Source organism: Sebastes fasciatus, chromosome 17 (assembly GCF_043250625.1).
Source record: "Sebastes fasciatus isolate fSebFas1 chromosome 17, fSebFas1.pri, whole genome shotgun sequence".
NCBI lineage: Eukaryota > Metazoa > Chordata > Actinopteri > Perciformes > Sebastidae > Sebastes > Sebastes fasciatus.
The window spans coordinates 1,975,869-2,000,991 of NC_133811.1; the positions used below are offsets into that span (position 1 = coordinate 1,975,869).

The 25,123-nt window shown below is 42.5% G+C and overlaps 1 protein-coding gene across 1 annotated transcript in view; it reads right to left on the minus strand.

The window, feature by feature from the left end:
• Positions 1-25,123, minus strand: part of atp1a3a (ATPase Na+/K+ transporting subunit alpha 3a) — a 61,831-nt gene that overhangs the window by 10,311 nt on the left and 26,397 nt on the right. Inside the window, 14 exon segments of the mRNA XM_074613992.1 lie at positions 438-588; positions 2,558-2,694; positions 3,004-3,179; positions 4,699-4,891; positions 6,025-6,269; positions 7,592-7,790; positions 10,505-10,684; positions 11,851-11,939; positions 12,511-12,628; positions 14,263-14,397; positions 17,230-17,242; positions 17,244-17,329; positions 21,787-21,990; positions 22,335-22,394. Of these exon segments, the coding sequence (XP_074470093.1) occupies positions 438-588; positions 2,558-2,694; positions 3,004-3,179; positions 4,699-4,891; positions 6,025-6,269; positions 7,592-7,790; positions 10,505-10,684; positions 11,851-11,939; positions 12,511-12,628; positions 14,263-14,397; positions 17,230-17,242; positions 17,244-17,329; positions 21,787-21,990; positions 22,335-22,394 (1,986 nt within the window).

Genomic DNA, 25,123 nt, shown 5'->3' on the forward strand with positions numbered 1-25,123 from the left:
ACACAGACACTCGTTAAAGTTAGGTCGCGCTGACAGGCTGTATGTGTGTGGTGGCGGCGGCGGCGGCGAGCAAGAAGCGTCCGGCAATGCTAGAGTTGCTAACGTAGCACAAATACACACACTGTTTATCGGGCAATCGCTATCGTTACACCGGGCAGACACACAGCTGACAACCTGCTAAACTAAACTAAATGTGCGGTGGAGACTTTTACTGGGAAAGTGGCTGCATGTCCGCGACACTACACGCAGCATCGTAGCTGCTAAGTTAACGCTCCCGGAAGGTGAACTGGGAACTCAGTTGTCTGTTGTGCTCATACACTGCAGCTGGCGCGAGGCACAAATTCAATAGCTTAACGGTTAATAATCGGTTAATGAGGGTCGGTTATCGGTTAAGAAAACTTTTCAAAATGAGCATCCCTAATGCAGAGTAAATGTACCTGTCTCTGGCAGCCTTCTACAATGATAAGTTTCTGCTGTGGGGAGGTTCTGGCAAAGACGATCTCTGTGTGGTTCCTCAAAATGTCATCCATCTGCTCCTCATCCAGGTCTTTCAGATCTGTGCCGTGGATCACGCAGGCCTTGGCATCCCTACACAACACAGAACAAGCAAAGCACTCTGGTACACGTTTGTACACCAAGCTATACTGCCATTTAAAGGTGCTGCAAAGTAAAAGGCTACATTTTACGATGGCTTATTAGGGCCATTGTAGGTTAGAAAAATATATACTGTAAATTATGGTGCCGGGGGAGGAGGTAATAATCTGAGAAATCTTAGAATTTCTGAGATTAAAGTGATAAATTCATGAGAAAGAAACTTGGATATTCTGTGAGATTATAAAGTCATAAATTTGAGAGTGAAAACTGTCTTATAGTAAGGATGTCCTCTGAGCTAGGCGAAGATCCTGTTTTCATTCATGGTCTTTTATGAACATGATGCTGACCTCAGTATGCATTGTACATGTTAGACCATGCTAGACCTGTTTTATTTTGCCAGTCAGATAAATCCTAAAGATCTGTTTTCAGTGTCCTCTCTGACGGATGTCCCCTGAGCGAGGCGAAGGTCCTAAAAGATACATATACACGTTTTCTTTCATGTTCTTTCTGTGTTCTTTTATGAGCATTAATAAATACTAATGTAATGTCATTGTATATGTACTGCAGCTGTCAATCAATTCAAATAGTTAATAGTTAATAGTTAATTAAGCGCAAATTAATCACACATTTTTTATTTGTTCAAAATGTACCTTAAAGGGAGATTTGTCAAGTATTTAGTACTCTTATCAACATGGGAGTGGACAAAAATGCTGCAAATGTATGTATATATTTATTATTGTAAATCAATTAACAACACAAAACAATAACAGATATTGATCCAGAAACCCTCACAGGTACTGCATTTAGTATAAAACAATATGCTCCAATCATAACATGGCAAACTGCAGCCCAACAGGCAACAACAGCTGTCAGTGTGTCAGTGTGCTGACTTGACTATGACTTGCCCCAAACTGCATGTGATTATCATAAAGTGGGCATTTCTGTAGAGGGGAGACTCGTGGGTACCCATTGAACCCATTTTCCAGCTTTAAAACTTCCCACTACAACCTCAAAATCACTTTAATGCATTAAAGAAATTAGTGGCGTTAAAAGGAATTTGCATGAATGCGTTATTATCAGGTTAACTTTGACAGCCCTGATATATACATTTCTGCAGTGTTTAGCGTGGCGTCTGTGGTGTGATGAGGTTGATTCAACCTTGTAAAGTAAAGCGATCTGGTTCCTTGAAAAAAAAACACAATTTTAAAATTAAGTTTTTTTTCTCGTAAATTTGTGACTTTAATCTCAGATCATTTCTGATTTTTGTCTCTCTAATTTCTGTCTGTACAATCTCAAAGAATATTCACATTTTTTTCTTGTAAATTTGTGAGTTTCTTCTTGTAAATTCACTAGTTTAATCTCAGAGAATAGACAATTTATTTTCTCGGAAATTCCTCCCTAAGTTTTTTTTTTAAGTTATTTTTTGGGGGCATTTTTAGCATTTTTTTATTGACAGGACAGTGGATAGAGTCTTGGAAAGAGGGGAGAGAGAGAGTGGATGACATGCGGAAAGGGCCACAGGCCGGATTCGAACCCGGGCCGTCGCGGTTAGGACTGGGCCTTGCTATATGGGCGCCCGCTCTACTAACTGAGCTAACCAGGCGCCCCCTCCCTAAGTTTTTTTACCTACAATCGCCCCAATATGCCATTTATTGAACATCAAAATTATTGTAAAAGTCCAACTTATATACCGCAATTAGGGATGCACCGATACCGATACCAGTATCGCGTGTACTGCCGCCTCGTATGCGTGACTCCCCAGCATGCCGTGTGTCGCTCACACCCTCCAGCTGGCTGTTAACGAGGGTCTTTTGGCACAGAGAAGTACTCGTATTGGTACTCGGTATCGGCGAGTACCCAAATGTAAGTACTTGTACTTGTACTCGGTCTGAAAAAAATGGTATGGGTGCATCCCTACCCGCAATGCATGTAAACTTGTTTAAATTTCCTTTTTCTGTCTTACCTTGGGTTGACCTGGCTGACAGGGATGTTGAGGCGTGCAGCAATGTCTTCCACTGTCTCGTTGCCCTCGGAGATGATGCCCACACCCTTAGCAATGGCCTTTGCTGTGATTGGGTGGTCACCAGTCACCATTATAACCTGAAATATAGGAGGAGGAAGAAGATGATGAAGAGGTAGGTGATGAAAGGGAAGGAGAAAATTTAGGATCAAGTAAGAGGAGAAAAGGCCAACAGGTAGGATAGAAGGAATAGGATGAGAAGAATGAAAGGAAGAGGAGAGAGGATGTAAAAGAAGAATGAGAGAAGTAGAAGAGAAGAATACAATTCATACTATTAATAAAACATTCTATGAAATTCCTCTAAACTCTGCGTGACAGTCATCCGCAGCCTTCACATCCTATGTTCGGCTTTTCCAGGCTATTAAATGCGTGACTTTAAAGGTTCCCACCTTGATGCCAGCGGAGCGGCATTTGCCCACGGCGTCGGGCACGGCAGCACGGGGAGGGTCGATCATGGACATGAGGCCTACGAAGCAAAGGTTGTCTGTCTCGAAGTTGACGTCATCTGTGTCGAAGGCGAAACCTTTGGGATACTTGTCCTCTGGCAGGAACACGTGGCAGAAGCCTGGAGGAATTAGGGATGAATGAATTGTACATACACACATTTCTATGAATTTCTTGAATTGTACAAACAGGATGAAACCATACAATAAAATACAGGATATACCAAAACTTTATTGGGAAGTTAGAATTCCAAATCATGAACCGTTTGTTTAGGGATGTTCGACTAATTTCCCTGATGTTCAAACAGATGTTTAAACTTAGACTAGTTGACAAGTCTAAAAGTAGGAAGACACTCAGAAAACAGTCAAAATGGATCACAATTTAATCTATAAGATTAAACATTGTGTATAAGAGACATTTGAAATCGTTAATCACATTTTTTAATAACCAAATTGTATTTTAAATGCAGTTGAAATCAATATCCAATTCAATTCAATTTATTTTTATATAGCTTCAAATCATAACAGAAGTTTTTATATATAGAGCAGGTCTTAGATCGCACACCATATACTGTATGTCCTCAGTGTCCTCTCCTGCAAAGTGGCAGTGCTCACAAAACAACATCAACTAGACAAATATTTTTAAAATGTAATAAAAGTTGTAGGCACAATGGCGAGTGAGAGGGGTCTATACACAATATGAAATATAAATATAAGTGTGTGAATAGAACAATAATGAGTGTGTGTGTATTGTCTGTATGTAGCCCTATGTGTATGTGTGTGTGTGTGTGTGTGTGTGAACGTGTGTGGATAAGAGGGGCAGCGTGTGGCGCTTGGTGGGCGCCCTGGAGAGGTCAGAGTTCACAGTCCTGATAGCCTGGGGAAAGCACCTCCTGGTGATGAAACGCCAGCGGGGACCGTGGCCTAAGAAGAGTCATGGTTTGACATTGCTTATAGGCTACCATTAGTACCTTAGTGTGCACGTTTTATTATCTTCCAACTTCTCGTTCCCTCTATCTCTCTCAACACACACAGCAAGCGACGTGGCACTCAGCCCTCCATCGTATCTGCAACATTAACTGTCGCAGTCCTCATCCCAAAAGTCAAAACGATCATTTTCAAAATTCACAACATGTTTTTATTAGGGCTGTCAAAGTTAACGCAATAGTAACATATTAATGCAAATTCATTTTAATGCCACTCATTTCTTATGAAAGTTTTTATTGGACTTTATTAGTTGTAACCAACAGAAGACAATCCACAAATGTGTACCATGATTTCCAAATATTTCTATCCACATATCTATCCTCCATTTGTGTTGTGTAAAGTCACATCCACAAAAATAAAGGGCGATTTGCAAATACGCATAACTTACTCTGTAAATACGTATTTTAAGGTTTACATGTAAAGTGATATATACGCATTTGTGCATTCATTTTTACACACAGAATGATATTTGCGCATTTGCAGATCGCTTCCTGTACATTTATGTCCCACGAGACATTTGCAACTTCCCTCCTGTGTGGTTACATCATTTTGTCTGATTCGTAGCGCATCAGATCTGTAGAAACAATCTGTAAGTAAGAGGTGCATTTACTAGCTCCACCAGAAGGTGACGACATTCCGCTCCATCATCCTTACCCAGTACTCTCTCTCCCAGTCCTCCCAGTTCCAGATAGGCGTTCTGGAAAGCCTCTTTCATCTCCTCGTCCATGGGCTGCTCCTTGCCCTGCACCATGATGGTGGAGCTGCGGTCGAGGATCCTCTCTGGGGCTCCCTTCATCACTAACAGGTAGCGGTTGTCATTTTCATCGTCATTCTCATGAATTGATAGCTGATGGGAACAGATTTTAGTGTTAAGCCGTGGGCACACTACCCACATCAGGAGCGCGTGGCGTCTGCGTCGCGTGGTGGCTGCGTGATGCAGGAGTCTGGTGTTCACACTAGACGCTTGTTGGCTGCGTGTCGGCTGCGTGACGGCTGCCTGTCAGCTGTGTTTCTGCTGCTGCTGTCAGCCCTTTCTTTCTGCATAGAGTTTGCCTTTTAATGGCCATTTAACTTCATGATAAATATAATTTATATTTATTTTAGACAGAGAAAGGTTCAGAAACGTGTGGTAATTAGTAAATAATAGTAATAATCCACAATTAAAACTCCGTACTGTATTCATTTATGATGCTTTCCAAGCCACTGCTTGTTCCACATCACTGTCCGGCACATATTTCAGAATAAAAGCCTCATGTTAACAAATGAAGGAATTCTGTGCAAAGAAAACCCGCTTTAGGGCTTTTATTGCAAAATGGAAGCAGGAAGTGTTGATTTAAACCCCAAACTTTATCAATTCTTGTAGCTCCTAAAGTGACTGCATGTTCCACAGCACTGACTGCTCATATTTCAGAATAAAAGCCTTGTGTTAACAAATGAAGGGATTCTATAGTCTATAGAAAAAATGCCTGAGGGCTTTTATTTTGAAATGAAAGCAGGAAGTGTTGATTTAAAAACAAGTTTACTTAACTTTACTTTGTAACATATTCTACAGATAAACCTCGAAACTGCAGTAAAGTATTGCTGGTATGAAGTTAATATACAGTCACTAGATCACTTTCACTGTCTCTGACATATTCTACAGATGTCTAGACATGTAAACTGTATTATGTAGCTGATATGATATCCATATACTGTCAATAGATCACCTTCACTGTCTGTTGCTGCTGGGACACGCAGCTGAGACGTGAGACGCGCGTCTCATGCGGGCAGTGTGTCCACTCTAATCTGTTAACATGGACGCCGAAATAAAACACAACACGCCACGCAGCCGGAACGCGCCGGCACGCGTCTCATGCGGGCCACCACTTTAGCATGAGAACCATTTAAGAAGTATGTACTGCTTTAGCCCATTTACAACATATCTTTGTAGAACTATCTGAATTATTTGTGAGGTGCATAAATAAGCAAAAGGGGACGAACCTGGTACTTGTTGGTGGAGTTGAAGGGGATCTCGGCCACCTTCTTGTTCTTGTCTCTCATGGCTTTGACGGCACCACAGGACAGCTCGATACACTTCAGCAGGGCTGACTCGGAGGCGTCGCCGGCCACGTCACGCTTTAGGATGGGCAAAGCGTCCTGGCCAGCCTTGAACACAGCACGGTTACACAGAGCAGCGATGCGGGCCAAAGACACCCATGTGAGGGAGCTTTTGTCGAAGGAGGAGCCTAGAGAATGATCAGGAAAAAAAAGGCACATTGATATACAGGTGTGTGTGACAGGCAGGGATACAGCGGAGAAAAGTGCAGATGCAAACGCACAATTACAGGTTTGTAATTTAAAAACAAACCTAACAGACAGAAATACCCTCCGTCTGTTTCCTCTCCGTTTTGTGATGGATCCATGTAGCCGGGCCCCTGATGAAGCTATTTTAAAGCTAACGCTTGATAAAGCCATCACACACCGGAGAGGAAAAAGATGGAAGGTACTTCTGTCCCTTATATTTGTTTTTAAATGAACCTGTAATTGTGCGTTTGTCCATCAAAACGGACACTACTAACGCTATTTAGGTCAGAGAGACACTGGAACATAACGTAACGTTGTGGAGTTTTTGGAATATTTCATGCCATCTGATCAAATATATACTAGTTACATTTCCCTTTTATTCTCAGTGCATGGCGTTAACTGTCAAGATGAAGGCAAGGAGTAAACTTATATCCCTGACTCGAAACACTTCCTCAGCTATTGTAGTTTATGGCTTAAACAACAACAACCCATGCAACTGAACAGGCTTTGATTTAAAGTGGGTAGACATGGAGCAAATATGATTCAAAAAGGTTCTTTTTATAAAATGGTTGCTATATCCTCCTGATAGTGTATGAGACAGGTCATCTGAAAAAAATCATGTTCCTCTTTGTCCTCTCAGAGAGACGGCCCAGATAAAATGAGAACGTTTGTGACCCGGCAGCCGTGTTCAGATCAGTTGAGGAAATACCAAGCACCGCCCAACAGCTTAAGCAAACGTTCTCATTTTACAGCTAAACAGTACACTACAAGATGTTTCTGAGAACATCTTACACGAGAAATAGTCATTACAGTAACAGAATATTAATTCATATTTGATCAGCGCTGCCTAGTTTGATCGTTTGATCGGAGTTCGCGAGTGATTGACAGCTGCCTCCGTTGAAAGAACAGCCAATAGGAGCGCTCTCTCTCTGAAATGACCTGTGATTGGCCATAGTTGTTCTAAAGCCTGAAAACAGAGCCATGAGGAGGAGCAGAAGTCTAGTTATCTCTCAGAACACTTGAATTACAAAATGCTGAAAGGGTATTAAGGAATGTTTGCCCAATGATGCCCAAAACATTCTGCCTACTGTTACTTTAATTGGTGGTAAGAGAGTGTGTGTTTAGCAGGAGCTACAGTAGCTTAACAACATGCTAAGATCAATGATTTGATAAAAAAAAAAAAAAAAAAAGATCAGATTGAGGTTTCTACCAAACATACATTTGGGGACCATATATGAAAGCAGGAGAGAGAGGAAAATCTCACCAGACTGGTCCTCAGTGGTGTCGGCCTCGTGGATCTGGTTGTCGAACCACATGTGGGCCACGGTCATCCTGTTCTGGGTCAGGGTGCCCGTCTTGTCGGAGCAGATGGTGGAGGTGGAGCCCAGGGTTTCCACAGCCTCCAAGTTCTTTACCAGGCAGTTCTTACGAGCCATTCGCTTAGCAGTCAGTGTGAGACACACCTGAGAGAGGAGAGGGGAGACGAGAGACACAAAAGAGAGAAGACAAAACAGCAAAGAGAGAAGGAAAGACAGGAGGAAAGACAGGAGGAGAGACAGGAGGAGAGACAGGAGGAGAGACAGGAGGAAAGACAGGAGGAGAGACAGGAGGAAAGACAAGAGGAGAGACAGGAGGAAAGACAGGAGGAAAGACAGGAGGAAAGGAGATGTTGCGATAGAATAAAACAAAAGGAGAGAGTAGAAACAAAGAAACAAACCAAAGGAGAAAGAGAGAACATAATTAGTGTCTATGTAGTAGACTAACTGCACAGATGAACATCTCCAGGCACTAAACTGACTTCTGCCAATGAGCAGCCCCATCAGTGTCATACTGTACCTGAAACAATTAACCACACCCATGAACCCCCCCCACCCTGACCCCTGGAGATGTTCATCCTGCTCACTACAATGTTCCTCTATACTATAGCAAAATGCACTCAAATCAAAACCTCCTTCCAAAAATAAAAAAAACAGGCCAAACAGCAATGCAGAGAGAAAATGAGAAATGAACGAGTGAAGCGGTGAAGCAGAGCAGCGGTGCATTCATCATGCCAAGTACGGCAAGACCCATGGGCCAAACAGAGCTAGCCAAGGCCAAGCGGAGGAGGCCGAATTCAGCATGTGAAGCTGACTAGTCATTAGCCTAATATCATTACATTTAGCTAGCCGTTGTCATTGCAGACAGCACCACGACTGGCCTGGAAAAGAGAGAGACTTACAAAAGAGGAAGATGGAGAGAGAGAACACAAACTCACAAACACATACTGTATGGGGGCTGCTTTGGGAGAAAGAGAGAAGAGAGGGATGGAAAGAGAGATATACAAACAAAGACAATAGCTCCACCACGGGAACAGGTACTGACTTGCAGAGAATGTTAAAGCACATACAATACAGATAAAGATACAGATGCAAACAGATGTACAGCGACATCACAACACTGGAAAAACACAAGCACAGAGATACGAGAAGCAGGGACAAATTCAAACACTAGACAGGACAAGACGACATCAGCCTAAACACCGTATGCACAACCAGACATGGGTGAAACTACAAGTAATAATAAGTCATTCTCTTAATCACAAAATCTACAATAAAGCATGGCTTATGAATAGAATAAGACAATCAATAAATACTGTCTAATTTTAATGTTTGGCTAAAAATGGGCCCTCTAGTGGTACTGTTCAAAATATCATGGCATCAACAACAATGTCAAAAACATTTTAAAAGCTTTCCCTGATTTTGTGTAGCTTCTTCGATTTTTCTAAAATATGAAATATATGAAGTATATGAAAAATACTGTTTGACGCAAGTCTGCGTAAAACACTGGGAGCTGAGGATGAAACAAAACACACGAGGACTGTGAAGAGAAACAGACACAACAGCTCGACATGAAGGAATGACACAACATTGTAGACACACATACTAGAAATAAGGCTGCAAGATATTGGACAAAATGATATTGCATTTCTTTTTATACAGGAATGGTGCATCTGGTGCACTTTGAGAGCAAAATGATGAGGCTGGATAAACAATTTTTGTGCTCTTGTAAACAATTTAATCATAAACACATTGGTTGTATAGATATGAGTAGTGACGACTAGGGATGTCACGGTACCAGAAATCTAGTAGTCGATACCAATACCAGTGAATTTACACCATTCTCGATACCAAATTCGATACCACGGTAAAAAAATAAATAAATAAAAATAAATCCCATGTAATGTGTACATGTGTCTATATACTGTAGATCCTCAGATTGTAGTACTTTCAATTCACTGACATGGTGACATTTCACTGGGTAAAGGCTACCAGAGGTGGGACCAAGTCATTGTTTTGCAAGTCACAAGTAAGTCTCAAGTCTGTGACTCAAGTCCCAACTCAGGTCTGGAGTCCTAAACAAGCCGTATGAGCTCTTCATCAAATGTAACGTCATTTTAACAGCAGAGTAACTGGATCCAACTGGTGCTCAGTAACGTAACGTTAGTTCTTCATGGTTTTCTCCTGAAACTTGATTGGATGCTGTTGGATTGGTTCAAACTAAGTGGATCTGAGGAGTTAAGTGTAAGATAATCAAATGCAAGTCCCAATAACATTCACTGGAAATAAAGAGTCCAGGGTTCAATAAAAAAACAAAACACTGCTTCTCAGAGAATTAGCAATAAGCAACAAAAGATAGAAGTTCAGTTTGTTCAGTTCAGTTCAGTTTTTTCCCCCACGAGTGAATCCTCTTCCCTCACATAGAGGATCTCTGCATCTCTGGATCTCGCTGCTGCATGGCGCTGTTGTGTGTGTGTGTGTCAAACTCCGACAGAGAGCAGAGGAAAGAAGCAGCCGCATTTGGCGCTTGGCGGGTGTTAATTTCGGACCCTGCAGTCATCGTACGGTACCGTCGGTACTGTAGAAAACGAGTACCGTCACGTTTTTAGAAGTACCGGTTCTCGTGACATCCCTAGTGATGACACGGCAAAAAAGTCACACCCACGAAGCATGGTGAACGAGACTCCGTGTTTGATCGCAATGTCGATGCTGAAACGATGTATCGTGCAGCCGTAAGTAGAAATGCTAACATTCCTGTCCTTCTCACAAAAGAAAAACACAAAAGACATATTCAAAAGATCGACCTTTCCCCTAACTAACCATCTCTCACACACAGGTTTCTTAGTCTGTGCCCTACTCACAGTGACCGTGGCCAGAAGTCCCTCGGGCACATTAGCAACAATGATACCGATGAGGAAGATGACGGCCTCCAGCCAGGAGTAACCCAGGGCGATCGACAGGACGAAGAAGGACACGCCGAGGAAGACGGCCACGCCGGTGATGATGTGGATGAAGTGCTCGATCTCCTTAGCAATGGGTGTCTGAAGAGTAGAAGAAGATGATTAACTGCTTTCACTGGAACATTAGAAGTTATTCTGTCTAAATAACTTGCTCTTACACATTATGAAACATAATGGTGAAGACTCAGAACTAGGGAGGGGTACTGAAACCTGCTATTAAACCAGCCCCGCTGCTAAATTATGAAAGACTGGAGTATTGATAAGCTCTGATATTATTGGTTCTCTTATCGCTACTTTTGAACTTTTTGGTGTCATTTATTATCACGCTGCAGCGCATCTCTTCTGCTATCACACACACACACACACACACACACACACACACACACAAAAAATCGGAGCGAAGTCAGCAAATAGCAGAGCCGAGAGGCGGCGGTGGAGACAGTGAAGTAAACCAGGGAGGGTGAAGATAACTACGACAACTACACTCGTTACCGTGAGTGCAATGAAACAATAGCAAGTTAAAAGCCAATACTTTATCAATACACCTGTTCAACAAGCATGATGTACACATGTAGAAAAACAACGTTTCAATCTGCTCCGTCCGCAGTCTCTCATCCACTGCTGCTATGTTTGCACAAGCACAGCGCGCTAGCTCAGCTAATAGTGAATTGTATGTAGTCTGTTTAGCTTAGTTTGCCACGTATCTTAAAATTCTTGTAAACTGATCAGCTGACTGAGCCGAAGCAGCCCCTCCTCCCTCTACCATCACATCAGCAGAGGGAGGAGGACAGAGGACAGGAGGAAGGACTGATACTGACTGATGTGTGTGTTCTTCACTCTTTCCATACTTCACTCAGGAATATTCTATATGTTATTGACATTCTAGATTAGTTTCCAGTAAGACATTATTGAGTTGATATAGTGAGTTGCTGTTGTACACATTACTGTTGCTGCTCTAGAAACATTTAGTTATATTTCAGATATAAATAAATTCTAATGCTGTTCTGAATGTATTCTTTTTTTTTTAAATAATGTATTGAAAAAGGTAGTAGTATCTATAAAATCCTAACGATGCCCATCCTTACCCAGAACACTTCTTAGCTGTTGCTTTTGCATTAAAAATGAGTATATGATATGACCATTACAGAAAAGGTGCAAAAATAGAGCCTGTTTTTAGTAAGCAATCTCTATCATGTTGCTTGTAAAAGACACAGAAGAGCATTAAAGACCAATAATGATTATGGTACCTTGCCAGTCTCCAGGCCTGAGGTGAGGGTGGCGATGCGGCCCATCACTGTACGATCTCCAGTACAAACGACGATGCCGCGCGCCGTTCCTGAAGAAAGAGAGAAGAGGGAGCAGGTTCTTAAAAATGATTTACTTCTTTAGATGAAGAAAACAGAAACAGACACGTCAGGGAGAAAACGTGTCGACTGTGAGTGAGTGTGAATGCATGGACAGACTCGACACAGTGATGATGCTTGGATAGTAAAATGCAATGTAACAATAGGTCCACAGGGGGGCACCACACATTATCCTTTTCCTATTCTACCACACTGTGAGGAGCTCAGTGTGAGTTGCAGGGCCTCACGGTGATGTGATGGGATGGAACAGGTACAATGGGGTCACATTTCCAGTCAGTGGGCTGATAACCAGTGATGTCACTGACCACTCCTTCATCACACCGAACCAGACCAGACCGTGCCCTACAGCGAAAGCTAATGTGTAGCATCTTTGTTTGCAGGACTATCTGAGCACTGAACCGGAACAATGCAAACATACACATGCAGCCATACGAATGGACACCTACACACACACACACACACACACACACACACACACACACACACACACACACACACACACACACACACATACATTTTGGATGGCGGTGATGGTGACCTTACCCTCGACACAGTTAGTGGAGAAGAAGGCAATGTTACGGGTTTCCAAGGGGTTGTCATGGGTACAGTCAGGTGACCTGGTCTGGGGCTCTGATTCACCAGTCAGGGATGAGTTGTCCACCTGGTGAGTGAGAGAGGGATAGAGACGAACAGATAGATAATGGAGTGGGTTTAGTGCATTCATGATAAGACCATGTACAAAGCCCCATCTCTACATAGACATGAACGAGCATCGCTCAACACAGTGAGGCTGACCAGAGAAGGTCTCACTGACATTACATTTCATTAAATTGTAACATTCTGAGACTGATTTGAGGTTCATATGAGGACCTGCAGGAACACTGAAAATACGTCGAAATTTTATCGAAATCACAATATGGCCTACTGCAATTTTCAAATCTCAGGAGGTGCAATATTTTTTTAAGGCGAAATGTGTGTCAAAATGGCATTTAAAATGAAAGCTACTACGAGGAACTTTCATTCCGTGTTGATTCTGGCGGTCCCTGTGGACAAAAGTGGTAGTGTTTCCAAGCACCAGAGTCCCTTTAGAAAACCTCTCATTTTACTGCTGACTGTCTGCCCAGCACAGTTGTGGTTCTCCTGTGCCTCCCTTCCCTCTAGTGGGCCCAGCAGTGTGGTGTCGTGGTGTCTTGTTTGCTTTTATACTGTAGGTCATACAGTATAGAGGCATCAGTATTAAATTGAGACCAGTTATCATAACCAGTTAAAAACTAAAAAGTGTTTACTTGTAACTTCAATGACTTTGTGTGGCAACTGAAAACATGACATCTTCCTCTGCTGTACAGTAGGTGTTGGTGTCTCCTTGGCTTTGTAGAATTACAGGAGTGTTTTCTGTAATCAGGGTTGGGAGGATTTACCTGTTAAAAATGTAATCAGTAACCTCATCCAAGTATCACAATATAAAAGTATTGTAATCTGATTACTTTCTGTTTCCTCATTATTTTCTATGTAAAGCAGAAAAGAGGAACAACATCACAATACAGTGCAAGTTCTGCCTTCCAGCTGTGAAAAAGCTGCCATCATCCAAGAACTCCAATCCCTTGGTACATTAGTTACTGGATTTTAACTTGGAGCAGCAGCACTACGCATAATTATCAAATTTAATTAACCTACATGCAAATTTCTAGGGCTTCACCGTGTGTTATTGTGGTTATATAAACGAAGCTATTTGGGACAGCCCTACAAATTTCCCAGTTTGTGCTGTATTATGTTTGCTAGACCAGAAATATGAAGCGGTTTGCTCATTACGAGCCATCTTCTCCGAGGGGATGCCTCTCAGCAAAAAGAATAATCTTGATGAACTGGAAAGTGCGCAAACCATCCTGTTTTGTGATAACTTGCGCTGTAGTGTGATGTTGTTCCCCTTTTCTGCTTTACATACAAAATAATGGTGAAACTTCCACCTAGTGAAAGCAAGCATCTACCTGACGGCTCCCTTGCTGATCTGCTGCAGCTCGCACACAGACAGCGCTGCTGGTGCAGCGTGAGACTCATGTCCTGAAGTGTTCAAATGTGTGCACATCTGCATAGTATATTGTTCTTTATTTTAAATGTATGTTAAATTGTAATCCTGCTGGTAATCCCCATTTTTACCAAATGTATCTTTAATCTGATAAGGTCTTTTTTTTTTTCTGTAACTGTAACAAATTACAGTTACCTTTTTTTTTAATGTATGCTAATTACGTAATGTCGTTCCATGTGATCCGTTACTCCCCAAGCATACCTGTAACTCACCTTGCAGCCGTGGGAGGAGATGATACGGAGGTCGGCGGGGATCCTGTCTCCTCCTTTCACCTCCACCAGGTCTCCTGCCACCACCTGCTCAGCATTAATCTGCATCTTCTCTCCCTCACGGATCACCAGGGCTTGCTGGGAACAGAGAGAGAGAGAGAGAGAGAGAGAGAGAGAGAGAGAGAGAGAGAGAGAGAGAGTGTAAATACATAATGCCAAAAATAACAGAAACTCTCTGTAATGAAACTATTTGGAGAGAGCTTAGAAAAAAGGTGAAACAGCACAACAACTAAAGTAATTGAAAGGTACATCACAGATTGGGGAAAAAAGAAATAGTGTAAAAGCTGTGACGCCGTTATACTGTGGCATGCATTTTTGGAGAGGGGTAGGGCTGGGGGACAGGGGATGTCCTGGCTTAGTCCCTCCAGGAATTACTGTCTGAATTATTGTGCAACTTCATAATTTAGAGTGCTTACAATCAGGGTTGGGCCGATCGTCCATCTCCGGTGGCTGACAGTCATCGACCACTGAGCCCAACATCGTGATTTACCCCACCCCATCCCGTCCACACCAACATCTAATTACATCAGTTGCATGCTTAACAACACTCAGTCAAAACCGAGTATCTGTCTGGACCGTATATGGTCAGTATGTGAATTTGTGGCTGAATTGTTACATAAATAGTCAGAGGTCATGTCTATTATGTTTTGCGAACAGTTTTTTCCACTTCTATCTTAATGTTTGATTGAAAGACAACTTATAATGAAGCAAATGACATTCAGTAATAGTAAATGGTAACATTTACTAGTCAGTATATTATACATTTTATACAAGGTGAAAAGGTATTAGCATGACATACAGCATGCAAGGTAAAAAGTATTTCAGTTTTTTATTAAAGCATGTGTATCAAAAGCATTCATCATATAAGTGGTGTATAACAATATATACATACTTCACTAAGGTTTATGTCATCACTGACGTTGCTGCTGCCGTATTTATTCCTAGATGGAGTGTTAATGGAGCAGCTACAATGTTAGCATAGCCTGGCACTAATCGATCAGAACTCCATTCAGAAAACAAGCATCTTAAAAGTTGTTTGCTTGTCGTCTTGCGGACAGACCTGACAAAGCATGAATTCCCCACAATCCCCACAAAACCTAAACACAGAACTGTTCTCCGCCTTTTCATTTTGAAAGAGCAACGACCAATGAAGAGACTCCTACAGTCGGCCGACCAATCCTGTAACTTCATCACTCAGTCAGTCAGTCAGTCACTCAGTGACAGACTTTAGCGTTTGTAGGGCTGGCCCTCTGCGCTCCAGCCAAAAAGAAACAATTGTGATGTATCAACGGTGTGCAGGTTGATGTTGTGAGAGCAACTGAAGGTGGACACTAGGACTGTCACAAGCAATCACAAACAATTATTGTGGCAATGGTTTGGATAGTTGTAATTGTGTACTGCCATCAACATCGACAGCATGACACAGAGAGAGAAAGAGAGAGAGGAAGACAGAGAGTGTGTGTGTCTGTGTGTCAGAGAGAGAGACAGAGAGAGAGAGAGAGACAGAGAGACAGAGAGAGAGAGAGACAGAGAGAGAGAGAGAGAGAGAGAGAGAGAGAGAGAGAGACAGAGAGAGAGAGAGAGAGAGAGAGAGAGAGAGAGAGAGACAGAGAGAGAGAGAGAGAGCTACTGGTACAATTACGAACACACTTATTTTAACACCCTATGGAACGCATTTTCTGGCGAAAGAACGTCCCGATTGATGAGATGACAGACATCCTTTTATCCGTAATGGTGGATATACTGTAGCTCCTGTTGCGGGTTGTGTGCTCACATGATTTGATCAGTGGGGATGATTCACGCAGCCCCAGTCCACAGTCTGAGTGCTCAGCACTCAGTCAAGCAGCAAGGCAGAGAGGAGAGACAGATAGGCCCATACAGACGTGCAGCAAGAGCGCAGGGAGCAAGATGCCTGAATATGAATTAATATCAATTTTGAGTTTGAACACGTCATCACAGTTCAATCAGTTAAAATCAATCTTGAAATGGTCCAGTCAACCAGTTTGTTTTTATTTGTTTAACAAGCATTAATTCAGTTCTCATTTGGAAGAAATGTTCTGTTGCCATCTACTAAATATGGTGTTTATATCAATTTGAAATAATTTAAAGGTAATGAATTCCAATTTCAGAGCATTAATATAGCAGCAAACAACTATTGTCTATGTAAAGATATAGAGTAATGTCAACCTGAAGTCTCTCTCCCTCTCCCTCTCCTGTTGTAATAAGAGCTTCTATGTGCTTTGTTTACATAGCCGGTCCGGCCATGCGTGCATGTTAGTGCATGTGTGTGTGTCCCACTGGCTAGCTAATAGCCGCCGCGCTGCGTTGCTCTCATACGGCGGTTACAGCTGATAATGCCTTCAAGGCAGAAGCCCAACAGTCGTCATCGTCCCCCCCCAGGTTAACACTGTTAGCTCTGTCAGCACTGTTACCTTTGTTTGCACTGTTAGTGCTGTTAGCGTTGTTAGCCGTCACCGTGTTGAGAGCCGTATGGAGGCAATACCTAACTCATACATATGCTCAGAATTTGGAATTTAGCACCTTAAAAGCATTGCATGGCCCTTTATGGTTTGATACAATACTCCACATTTTAGACTAAACAAATTACAATAAACTTATTTATTTATATTTTTATTTTTATTTATGTTTTACTTTTCAATGACCTTAAAACTTTTTTTTTTTGTTCAGAATTATCACTAAGGAATTTGAGATGGTGTTATTCCAACACCGTCTACAAAGAAGCTCTCAGTTTTCAAGTTTTTTTTGGATCTCTTTAGTGTTTCTTCCTTCATCTTCTCTTACCTAGAATGAACTGTCAAATCCAACTGAAAGCTGAAACTTGCATATTTTCAACTTTTGTAAAAACAATCACATAATACATCACATTGTTCTTGTGGAACTGTTCAGTACCTGAGGAACCATGTATGATCTTGGAGCTCTTAGCTTCCTGGAAGTAGGAGAAGCAGCCGGTGATGATGACGACAGCTGACAGCACGATGCCCAGATACAACTACAAAGAGAAGCAAGAAAGAAAGATGACACTTTCATATTTAATGCAGAAATTAATTGATTGACTGTCTGAGGTCCATAGTGAGGTCATCACTGTAGGCCCTTTCGCTGCGTGCGTGTCTGTCAGTGGTTGCCATGGTGATTGGGGGGCCTTGAGGAGTGTTTAGTTTCCTGTTAACATACAGTAAGAGTTGAGAGATTTTATTTTGAAAAGTAGGTGAATACCTAGTTTCCTGTTATCATACAATGAGAGTTGGGGGCTTTTAATCACAGGTGTAATTAATAACATTAATTATAGCCCTGATCCATTGAAGCCCTGGTTTAGAGCATGCTGGCTCACTGAAATGGAGTGATACAGTAAATAGTGTGTGCGTGTGTGTGTGTGGGTGGGTGTGTGTGTGTGTGTGTGTGTGTTAGTCAGCCTGTTCTGATTGGCTAATGTGAATAAGCTGTCTAGCAGCAATCAAAAGTTGCCGTGGTGATTGGCCACTGCTGCAGTGGGGCAGTTTAAAATAGGAGTTAACCAGAGACGTACATGTCATAAAAGTGCTTCTACAACAGAAACCGTGACTCCTATCGCTTAGATTGTTCATGAGACCAGTTAGGAGTCTCTGATAAAAAAATGGTGCGACATTTGGGTCTGTAGTGTCAAAAATGTGACCTCGGCGGCAGTTTCGAAAAGTAGTAACTTTTTTCTCTGATCCAAAAAATTCTGTGAAATTTAATATGGGCCCCTATGGGAGCTAGCCTGGAGTTGCTCTCACGTTCAGGCATGTGTAGCCAAATGTGTAAGTCCGACTGATTCCATAGCTACATGACTGCGACCGGCACAAAATTTCCTACAATTTGATGAACAAATTATCTATGAAGAGTGACAATTGTGGGCTAAAGAGCAATTTGTTCGGAACATTTTCAAAAGATTTCAAAGCTTTCCCGCACTCTGACGATGATGTCACACACTCTAGCCCTTAACAACCCACGCAATACACACCCATTATAAAATCTGAAACGGTCTGAAAATTTCACAAAACGTAAACTGCGATTTCGTGAAAACCGTGCCGGCTATCAAAAAATTTCCATTTGGCCAAATAAAGTCCCAAGTCTCGTGACCCGTTTAAACTTTTAATCATGTTTCTACGTTAAAGTATGGCGACTCTGTATGGCCCCAAAGAGGAGTGCTTTTGAGCTGTCTTCACGTCGATTTTCCATTCATTCCAATGGAGCCAAAGAATTTGCCTTGTGCTTCTAGGCACACTGGAATAAACGCGTCGAATAATAGACCACTGTGCTTTGCACAAGGCTTAGCATTGTGCTTCTAGGTACACTGGAATGACTTTGACCTTTGACCACCAACATCGAATCCGTTCATCGTTCATCAAGCGGACGTTTGTGCCAAGTTTGATGAAATTCCCTTCAGGCGTTCCTGAGGTATTGGGTTCATGAGATTGGACCGGACGGACGTACAGACTGACAACCCAAAAACATAATGCAGATTTCGTGAAAACCGTGCCGGCTATCAAAAAATTTTCATTTGGCCAAATAAAGTCCCAAGTCTCGTGACCCGTTTAAACTTTTAATCATGTTTCTACGTTAAAGTATGGCGACTCTGTATGGCCCCAAAGAGGAGTGCTTTTGAGCTGTCTTCACGTCGATTTTCCATTCATTCCAATGGAGCCAAAGAATTTGCCTTGTGCTTCTAGGCACACTGAAATAAACGCGTCAAATAATAGACCAGTGTGCTTTGCACAAGGCTTAGCATTGTGCTTCTAGGCACACTGGAATGACTTTGACCTTTGACCACCAACATCGAATTCGTTCATCGTTCATCAAGCGGACGTTTGTGCCAAGTTTGATGAAATTCCCTTCAGGCGTTCCTGAGGTATTGGGTTCATGAGATTGGACCGGACGGACGTACAGACTGACAACCCAAAAACATAATGCCCCCGGCGGGGAGGCATGACAAACTGTGAAAAGGGGCTGGAAGCACATCTACTCTTTCTCCCTCGCTGAGAAATTCTGGATCTGGCCTTGTCCCATGAACCACCGCTGCTCCCGCCAGGTTGAGCAGTACGCCTCAACATGGTGGCGCGGAGCTCTGCGACCGGCTTGCTATCTGCAGTGATAGTTTCAGCGTCTGTTTCTCCGTTAGAGGAAACATCGGAGAGATTCAGCCACACATGTTGGACTCAGATGAGGAGTCTGTTGTGCACCAAAATTGGGGACTAGCATCTTTTATTTGTTTATGATGTTTGCTAGCTTGTTAGCTTGTAGCTGGCAGTGGCTGACACAGTGGTCGTGAAACATACAATATCTGTTACGATGTTACATCGTATTTAGACGTGTATGTCTCTGCCATCGTTTTGAAAATAGTGAAGCTTAGCTTAAAAAATACTGATACGTAGCTACACCTGGCTTCTCCTCCGATACACCTTGTTTCGCCGTAGCGTTACGCTAATGATATGGAAAGCCCCACCCTGCAAGTTGATGGGATTGGTTCCTTAGGTATGTGACGTATAACACCCTGGCTGTCTGAATCTGTGTTTCAGAGACCGTCATCGGTACACTGCAGTTCCAAGGCGGAAATGCTCAGCCATGGCGTTGACCGCTTATTTTGCTCATGATGTTTTGTAACGTAAAATACACCATCTAAAAACGCATGGAAACGCTAGCTGTGCTGCTTTTTTCTTTCCCATGTGCTTGGTAGGTTGTGCACCTGGCGTGCTTTCCGTTACTTAGCAACTAAAACCTGCATGCTGTGATGATGATGATGAAATTGCGGTAATTTTGCAGGAAGCCTCACTGACTAAACTAAACACAATCAAAACAAAGATCAATGTATTTCCAGCACTGTAAATCCCTCACAGTATTGACTTGTCTGTGTCAGTCTGGCTGGCCTTTCAACCAGATGTTGTGACGTTCTTGGACTGAAAGGGTGACACAATGAAAAAGTCCGTGGGGCAGATCATAAAGCTCTGGGTAGTTCTGCACTTAAATGATTAACTTCTCCATATATTTACTGTAGACTGATATTTACGGAAGAAAGAAAAGATATCTGCAGGCTGTGATTGGTTGTTCTTTGTCACATGACATGCGGTGCGTGCTGCTGCTTTCCAAAAATGTTAACTATTTTTATCTTGGAGGGCAGCCGTTGCGCCCTCAAAAGTAGGCACTTGGGAACGCTTGCGCGTTACAGACATTACGAATTTTAACTGCTTAACGCTATCTGTTAAGCGGTTAAAAGAAATAAAAAAAATTAATTAAAAAGCTGAGCAAAACTCAGGAGCGGCTTGTCACTTTAAGGAGAATAGCTAGTCCACCATAACAGCTTACCTTAAGTGAGTCTGAGCCGGTGTTGCAAGATACAGGAAGTTGGCTTGGGTCTTGAGGAGTTGTCGAATTTATTCACCATCAAATAAACAGTACACACACTGTACAGTTACGTACAGCTTTAACGCCACCGACAACCCCACACTCACCGCCTCCACACTCGCCAACGTTACGCCGCGCTGACAGACCGTATGTGTGTGACAACGGCGGGCACGAAGCCTCCAGCTACGCTACAGCTGTGACAGAAGCACAAACCAAACAGAAACGGTCTGTCAGACACTAGCTAACGTTACGCCGGGCAGACACACAGCTGACCACCTCGCAGCTAAACTAAATGGTGGAGACTTTTACTGGGAGAGTGGCTGCACGTGTCCACGACACTAGAGCATCGTGGCTGCTACAGTGAACTCGGGACTCAGTTGTCTGTTTTGCACATACACTGCAGCTGGCGCACCGCTGCACGCGACGCACTAATCTTGTCGGTTAACGGTTAATAATCTAACGACGGTCGGTTAACGATTAGAAAAAAATTCTAAATTGGCATCCCTGCATCTGACATAACCGGTTATCCGAGCGTAAATTTATATTCTGGGTGTGTGATACAGTCTCAGTAACTCATGCTGACTCATCACTGTTGTTGTTACACCCGAGTCCTCCCCTGTGGTCTGAACCATTTATTTTGTCCTATCATGCTGTGTGTCAGCGCCTCTTAGCCTCAGTCCCCGGCTCTACTCTGAGCTCTGACCTGACATGAAACAGAGCTGACCCATGAACGCCCTTCTCATACCCTGCCGTTACAAACGCCAGGAGTCACACGCTCCCTGTGGCGGGTCCAGAATGGATGCTAACAGGATGGTGTCTGTCACATCTAAAGACTGGCGTGATTCAGACAAACGGCTGACGCAATCTTTATCACTGACACAGCCGCATCCCTGAGGAGTAGTGACTCAGCAAATCGCTTTTTGAGGGTTGAGCTGGAGGACAGGGAGCACACACACTAACAGCAACGCACAGTTCGCTATGTGCTTCCCCCCCCTCAGGTGTTTTTTTTATATCTGGCTTCTCACATGTACAACTGGTGGGACTGATTCACCCTACCATCATCCACCATCCCTACAACTCTCCACTTACGTTATCCCCAGCGGGCTCGTCCTCTGTGGCAGCCTGGATGGCGTAGGCCAGGAAGCAGAGGATGGCACCGATCCACAGCAGGATGGAGAAGCCACCGAACAGCTGGCGACAGAACTTGACCCACTCTGGGGTGGTGGGGGGTGGAGTCAGGGCGTTGAGGCCATCCCTGGTCAGGTACTCTGCTGCCTTGGCATTGGTCAAACCCTGAGACGAGCAGAGGAAGTGGAGAGGATGGATGAGCAGAGGCAAGAGGGCAATGGAGAAGTTGGAGTTATAGAGGAAGCAGGAAAGGAAGGACAGAGGATGGAGGGAAAATTAGGATAGAGGAAGAGGGCAGAAAAGAGGGGGAAAGAAAGAGAGTGTTGTGAATAAATGCTAAGAAATGGAAATAGAGTTTTAAAGAGGTGTACTGACTGGGATGTCAGTGTAAACTGAATACTTGTTGAATCATCAGCACTGTGTAAATCAGGACAGAAACAACCATACTGAGTTGAGATTGAGACTGATGGTGTAAAAGTCATTTCTGCTCTGAAGTGAGCTGAACCTACCTGGACGATATCAGTGGTGTATTTCCGGCAAACCTCCTCGACAGACATTTTGTGTTCCGTCTACAAAGAATTCAAATACAAAGCAACCTGTCAGTTATCATATCAATTCAAAATTATAATAAAGATAAATTATGCAAGCAATCTATTAATACTATCAAGCAATGTCAAATTTTAGGGCAAACATGTTTGGTGTCATGTGAGAAAAGCATTCCAAAAATATGTATTTAGAATTTCTTGCTGAACTGACTTAATTCAAAGGAGGAAATTAATTCAAATGACTGTTATGATAGAATCCTGCATACTAGGGGTGTAAGACAATATCAAAAATATCGAGTATCGCGATAAGTTTGGTGATATTGTATCGATTCTCAAAAAACACACATTTTTAATTGCACTTTTTAAGGATTGCACTTAAATTTCGTTTTACTTATACAATGACAATAAAGATATATTCTATATTCTATTCTTCTAATTAATATTACATGCAATCATGAACTCATTTAATACTTTATTTCATTTGCAGAGATTCACCCTCTCAGTGTATGCTCCCTCTCAAAGTAGTGTTATGATGTTGATATTACAGGGACTGCGATAAATGCAAATGCAGATCCCACTGTTCTGATATAAAAAAGTAAACTTTCTTTTACTCAGATTTTATGCATATGCTGGTGTGTTCTTTACACTCTGACAGTTTTCTTAAAAATCGCAAAATATCGCCTTGCTTAGAGTATCGCAATATATAAAAATATGTTGAATCTTAACCCCTTTATCATTCCAGATTCTCGCCGATACACAGCCCTATTACATACTAGAGATGCATGGATTGCAATTATACCGAGGTTAATCCGCACATCGGGTCATAAAATTGAACATTATTGTTATTATTATTAATAATAATAATAATAATAATAATAATAATACATGTTATTTGGTGGCGCCTTTCAAGGCACCCAAGGACACCTTACAAAGATAAAATAATACTCAAGTAAATAAAAACAGCCGGACACAACAAGGACACATTTATGCAGACACATGTGATGAACTGATGGACACTACAGTGAATAGGCCAGTTAGAACAGGTGAGTTTTGAGGAGGGATTTGAATGTTGTAATAGTGTCAGACTGTGTGGAGGGAGTGAGTTCCAGAGCCTGGGAGCAGTGCAGCTGAACGCCCTAGCTCCCATGGTGCTGAGGCGTGAGGTGGGGGTCAGAAGACCAGCTGAGGATGAGCGCAGGGAACGGGAGGGTGTGTACTCCTGAAGGAGGTCAGTGACACTCTGATTAGTAGCAGATGGGTTGCGGCGGGTGAATGGAATAATACATCTTTACTGAGGAAAATATGAATTACATTCTCTAAAATGTGAACATAGCAGAGAGCAGAGCTGCTGTCAGACGGCATCATTTTTCTTCAGGCAGTGGGAGACGCTGTGCTCATTTATGCACGTGGAACAGCACTGTAACTTCATTGATTATTTCAGAAGCTAATAGTTTACTTCTGTTTCCTCTCTTCCTGTCCGGTTTCTAACGACAGTTTTTTAGTTTTGCTGCTTAATTGGCCCACGATATTTGCTGCAGTGACTGATCACTGCATGTAGGGCTGGGCCATTTGACTACATAAAACAATATAAAAATATATATCGTATAGGGCTGACCCGAATGCTCCGAAGCTTTGACCGTTGCCATGGTAATTGAGCTCCAAATCAGTATTCAAATGCTTCTTTTTTTTAAATATGTATAAGTATGTAATAATAAAGTCCAAAATAGCCCATGGAATAAGGAATAACCACACATTATTCATTATTCAAATTATTAATAGTTATTCTCATACCGATATTACTGTTTGTCAGGTGTAGAGGTGCGTGTGTGTACAGTAGACAGCAGTGCTGTCCCAAAGATTTAAATACATTCCAATATTTCTCACCAAAGATTTGAAGCCCAGAAAACGTTATTCTAACTGCATTCATGGAAACATTTACCATTACTGAAAGCAGCCGGTCTTTTGGATGCAGTGAACTCACTATTGACGTGTCTGGGACACATCGTAATTTGGCGGATGATTTATGCGTACGTGCGGATTCGGATGACGTTAGAGCCAATCCGCGCATCTCTAGCTCAGTCCGTGGGGACTTGGCTTGGGAACTGGAGGGCCGCTGGTTCAAGTCAAGACAAAGTATGGAGTGTGGACTGGTAGCTGGAGGAGTGCCAGCTCGTCTCCTGGGCACTGCTGAGGTGCCCTTGAGCAAGTTACCCTCCCCAAACTGCTCTCCGGTTGCTGTATAGTATCTGCCCACTGCTCCGAATATACTAGGATGAGTTAAATGCCGAAGCTAAATTTCACTGTGTTCTGTGCTATGGACAATGTGTGACAATAAAAGTTGATTTACATTTACATTTACATACTGCCCTGTGGTCCTTGGTTGAGATAGTTAAAGTTAGGGTTCTTCAAAAACTTTAAATTCATATTAAATCCCGGCAGCAATCAATAAATCAAATCCTCTGACAAAAAAAAAGACGAAAAAAAATAGTTTCTGTGGCTGTCGCAGAATAATAAGCTTGTCTTCCTATCTATCTATCTGCCTGTGCACACATTGCACGTCACTGGAGTCTTCCACATTCGCTAGCTTGACAGCTGTGAGTACTAACAATAGCCATGTTCATTGTTGTAATGATAATTTCGGGGAGTTTTGGAGGCCTGAAAAGACGGACTGTCAGTGTTGCCGACTCAGTGACTATCTCTCTAGATTTAGGGACTTTTGCAGCTGGTGCTGCTAGCTACTTTCATTGGAAAAT